The 2,159-nt window shown below is 34.4% G+C and overlaps 1 protein-coding gene across 1 annotated transcript; it reads right to left on the bottom strand.

Annotated features, from left to right (window-relative positions):
• Positions 1-1,247: 1,247 nt before the first annotated feature.
• LOC138893101 (uncharacterized) lies at positions 1,248-1,874 on the bottom strand. The gene has a single exon (XM_070176871.1). The coding sequence runs from the start codon at positions 1,872-1,874 to the stop codon at positions 1,248-1,250; it is 627 nt and encodes a 208-aa protein (XP_070032972.1).
• Between the last annotated feature and the right edge of the window lie 285 nt (positions 1,875-2,159).

Below are 2,159 nucleotides of genomic sequence, written 5' to 3'. Positions count from 1 at the left end.
GGAAAGTACACAGGAATCGAACTTAAGAAGTAGAATCCAGCCGCTGAAGGATCTGCTGCAAAATACCATCACGTAACTTCATATGGTATCCGAGACACAAGTTTTCATTATCATATGCCGAGGTTACTGGGATCGCATGGGGAAGGTTAGCAACTATTTTATTTATCAAGCAGCTAATAATGTCTTACCCACTGCACATTTCCTAATGTTGTGTACACTTTAAGTAACTCTTACATGTCTAATTGCAGGATGTTCAAAGGTTATTAAAGGAGAAGAAATACAACATATCTTGGTATAAATTATCACGAGCCACAGTATCAGTGAGTTGATGCTACTTTTTCACTAGTTAAAGTATAACCGCTTAATTATTTGTTTACTCTGTACATTTTGGTTGATGGTATTGTTTTTAACTTGCAGATTTTAGATGACATATTTGCATCAGAAATGCAAAACATCTAGGCGACGCACTTGAAAGAAAGACTTGAAACCACCTGAATCTATTGTAGCTGCTCGAAACATGCTATGTAAAGATGTTGCGAATGACAACGACAACAACTACTTCTATTAGAGTATAACAACTTGTACATATACTTGTATATACCAAATACCAGTGATTAGTTTTCTGTCCAATTTTGTTACCAGCCTCACTATCCAAAGACCAAGGTTGAACCATGGTTTGGGTTCACGGATATTGTGACCGAGGATTTGAGTATGACGAGGGCACCATTATCATTAGAATGAATTATCCAAAACTTTATTAGTCAGTAAAAGAATACATATAAACTCTAGGATAGATCAGTAAATAAGCAACATAATCCACTATATATTATAAACTTGCTAAGCAAAAAACTAAAATAAAGTAAGAAGAGCTTATGCTTTGATTTCATCAGACTCCCCAATTGACCCGCGAACACAAAATTCAACTTCATCAGACTCCCCAATTGACCTACCAACACAAATTTTAAAATAAGAAAATTCCTACACATCTTTGCGCACACATGGACTAAACTGGAATAAACTTTAAAATATAAAACAAGCTTAGTGGCCTTAATAGCAGTTAGTGACACATAGTAACAGTAATCTACTGTTGTCCCAAAAAGAGAACTAAAGAAGGTACAACTTAAATAAAAGTACAAACTTTAATGTTAAAGAATATCTTTAATTGATACTAATATAACAAAAGTACATCATCCACTTATACTTGAATTCGATGCGTTCTCACACTCTGAAAATAGTCAATAATAGCATCATTGCTTACATTTGCAAATACTTCTTTTTTCAAAGTAACAAACTAAACAATCATTTAAAAATACATCACCAATACTACTACGCAATTCATCTTTGAGGTACTTCATGGATGAGAATGCTATTTCTACCGTTGCCGTTGAGACAGGTAAAATTAGAGTCAACTTCACAAGTAAATAAACAAGTGAATATATCTCCACAAGATTTGCTTCAACCAACGCTTTTGACAAATCACCAATTTCTTTCAAATCCGAGAATCTAGGGTCATCATGTTTCATGTGCAATATGAAAGTGTCAAGTTGGTGACAAAGATCTCGAAGCTTCAATTCACCAAACTCATCTGGATAATACTTGGCCAATGTCATTATTCTTTCCTTATCAAAATTAGCAAACAAATTAGCCGGATTCAAGCTAGCCATACCAAGAAGCAAGTTACCACTAACAACATCAAAATGACTGTTAAGCTCCTGAAGTTGCAAATCAATCACTGTATAAAAAAGCTCAACACGTAAGTGATGTGAATAAATAACACTAGAAGGCCTACGCTTTGACTTTCTAGGAATATAGAATTCTTTCATATTGGGCACACAAATGTTATATTTAGCACAAAACAAAGAGATTTCATCCATTAATGATTTTCATCTAATATCCCCATCTAAATCATTGATTATAGCTTTCACGGTTTCTTGTGCACAAGTACTCACAATGTCCTTTTGGATTTTTGGCGAAGTCATCATATCATTTTTTGGAGCTTGTTCAATATGACTCTATCCACTTGAGGGAGTCTCTTTGCAAGCCATTCCAAAAGCCCTAGAAAAAGGCCTTTGTTTTTTAAAGAATCACTTTCATCATGAACTCGAAAAGACAATCCAAAGTACAAGAGGAACCTTGCAACATCGATTGATGCATTTAAA

This window comes from Nicotiana tomentosiformis, chromosome 5 (genome assembly GCF_000390325.3).
Source record: "Nicotiana tomentosiformis chromosome 5, ASM39032v3, whole genome shotgun sequence".
NCBI lineage: Eukaryota > Viridiplantae > Streptophyta > Magnoliopsida > Solanales > Solanaceae > Nicotiana > Nicotiana tomentosiformis.
This window is presented reverse-complemented; position numbering and strand designations above follow the sequence as displayed.

Excerpts from the sequence above, each read along its gene's own strand:
- LOC138893101 (XM_070176871.1), bottom strand. The coding sequence starts at position 1,874 with ATGGATGAAATCTCTTTGTTTTGTGCTAAATATAACATTTGTGTGCCC.